At 36.9% G+C, this 2,391-nt stretch overlaps 1 protein-coding gene across 1 annotated transcript; it reads left to right on the top strand.

Moving 5' to 3' along the window:
- Positions 1 to 439: 439 nt before the first annotated feature.
- LOC124307064 (proteasome subunit alpha type-3) lies at positions 440 to 2,159 on the top strand. Its single transcript, XM_046768381.1, has 4 exons — positions 440 to 619; positions 713 to 795; positions 908 to 1,299; positions 1,781 to 2,159. The coding sequence occupies exons 1-4, from the start codon at positions 599 to 601 to the stop codon at positions 2,047 to 2,049; spliced, it is 765 nt and encodes a 254-aa protein (XP_046624337.1). The 5' UTR covers positions 440 to 598; the 3' UTR covers positions 2,050 to 2,159.
- The last annotated feature ends 232 nt before the right edge of the window (positions 2,160 to 2,391 follow it).

Below are 2,391 nucleotides of genomic sequence, written 5' to 3'. Positions count from 1 at the left end.
AACATTAACTCTCGGATGCGACAGGGTAGCGCAGAATTGATATACGGAATTGGAACAGTAACTCGACCTGCGCGTCTGGCGGCGAAGATCACAATCACAAAAGGCGACGACGTATCAAAAGAACACTAATGACTTACCAGTAACTGTTTTTACTCTGATATTAAGCGTTCACAAACACCTGTAACACAGCGTAATTTCAACTTTCATTCTCCCCTTAATCCGAATAATCTTATCAGTAATCAAATACCAACTGATTTAAATGCTTCTGTTGAATCTGGCTTACGGTTTACAAGAGTTGGATAACTGAGGCTCCCAATGACGTCATAGCTGTGCTGCGCAGATATTATCGAGTCCGTCTTTGTCGTTTTCAAGTGTTCACAGTGGTTCATAGCGTAGCGAATATATCGAAGCTGCTGCAGCGTCGTCCGCCTGTTTACTTGCAGCTTCTTACCAACTTTACATGTACCACGGATGAGTGGTCGTGGTTTTGCTTCTGACAATTGAATTCTGATTTCTGCCTATTCACGCCGCGTCGCGTGTAAATAAATAATACAATTAATTGTGCAGAAATAATAATTTTTAATATACTGTAACAAGGATGAGTTCTATAGGAACAGGGGTACGTAAAACTATTAAAAATCGATTAAAAATCTATGTTCTTTCCTGATATTTGACCAGCCAATTGTGACGATTCTAACCTTAAAATTCACAGTACGATCTCTCGGCATCGCAGTTTTCTCCCGATGGTCGAGTTTTTCAAGTGGAATACGCACAAAAAGCGGTAGAAAATAGTGGGTATGTTGAAATTTCATCATCATAAATATAATTGACCGTATCAAGCATGTTTGTTGAAAATAAGAAGTGAATGAATGAATTAAAATAAGCATTTTAATGAAATTTTTTTCAGCACCGTCATTGGCCTCCGTGGTAAAGATGGGGTCGTATTTGCTGTTGAAAAACTCGTCACCTCTAAGCTCTATGAACCTGGCGCTAACAAGCGTCTTTTCAATATAGATAATCATGTCGGAATGGCAGTTTCTGGCCTGTCTTCCGATGCACGACAAATCGCTGAAACTGCACGCACGGAAGCAGCCAGCTACCGTGCTCAGTACGGCATAGGAATACCTCTGAAATATTTGAATGACCGTGTGTCAATGTACATGCACGCTTATACCTTATACTCAGCTGTACGGCCCTACGGCTGTTCGGTTATAATCGGAGCATATGAAGCTGATGGCCCAGTAATGTACATGATCGATCCATCCGGCGTTTCTTATGGCTATTACGGATGTGCTATTGGTAAGAATTTATGTTAGCAACATTCGTGTCAGGAGACAGTACGTATTGCGCTTCTTTTACATCTTGCAAATGAGTTTGAAAGTGTAAATAAGTTGCCAGTTTGACTGTTACTGACTAAGCTGAAAGATTTTTTCTTTTATTCCTTGACTTAAATCAATAAGTTTGTCACTAATACACTACATCACTTCTTTTTTCTGTGCATGTAATACATATACATTTTTTTTATATAACTTTGGAGCAAATTTCAGCAAAAAATATTAGATTTTGTGAGACTACGTAGTATGAACTTATTAGAGTTGAAACAATACAGTACTATCAAATTTTTGCAAGTTCAAACTCAACTAATGTCACAATATTGTAGAATTTTCAGTTACTTATTAAAATTTGCTAGTTTTTTTGATAAAGGTGACTATCGACGATCACATGATGATGTGCAATGTTGAAATGGCAGTAATTTTTGTATACAATTTTTTTTTCACAGGTAAAGCAAAACAGTCTGCCAAAACAGAAATAGAAAAATTGAAACTTGCCGATATGTCCTGTAAGGATTTGATTAGAGAAGCAGCAAGGATAATTTACTTGCTGCACGACGAATTGAAAGACAAACAATTTGAGTTGGAAATGAGTTGGGTTGGAAATCACACAAACGGTAGACACGAACGTGTGCCATTCGAGATAAAGGCAGAGGCTGAAACGAAAGCACGGCAAGCGATGGACGAAGATTCTGATAGCGATACCGAAGACATGTGAAATGTGTAATGAATATTATTAAATATAATTAAGAAATAATATGTAATTTTCAAGAAACTATCACGAAGTATGTATAAATTACTGCGAAAAATACATTCTTTGTTTATAGATTTGAATTTCTTGATATTGAATAAAGGCTGATGTGTTGAAAGCTTTTACCCGGTAAAAAATGAATACTTTTATATAACGTGATAAATCGTCCACGATGTTCGTTATCGTTGCAGAGGGATAAACCTTTGGGACAGAAGTAAAACTCGTTTGTTTTACGTAACTGTGATATCCGATTTTGTATTCTTTTTTTCACGCCACATGTGTTTCGATTTATTCTTTTAATTGGATGAC

The sequence above is a fragment of the Neodiprion virginianus genome, chromosome 6 (genome assembly GCF_021901495.1).
Source record: "Neodiprion virginianus isolate iyNeoVirg1 chromosome 6, iyNeoVirg1.1, whole genome shotgun sequence".
Classification (NCBI taxonomy): Eukaryota; Metazoa; Arthropoda; class Insecta; order Hymenoptera; family Diprionidae; genus Neodiprion; species Neodiprion virginianus.
This window is presented reverse-complemented; position numbering and strand designations above follow the sequence as displayed.

What these genes read in the sequence shown, in the direction of transcription:
- LOC124307064 (XM_046768381.1), top strand. Translation starts at nt 599, where the DNA reads ATGAGTTCTATAGGAACAGGG. An exon ending in TGAGTTCTATAGGAACAGGG is followed by an intron (nt 620 to 712) that starts GTACGTAAAACT and finishes TAAAATTCACAG; the next exon opens with TACGATCTCTCGGCATCGCA. An exon ending in AAAGCGGTAGAAAATAGTGG is followed by an intron (nt 796 to 907) that starts GTATGTTGAAAT and finishes AATTTTTTTCAG; the next exon opens with CACCGTCATTGGCCTCCGTG.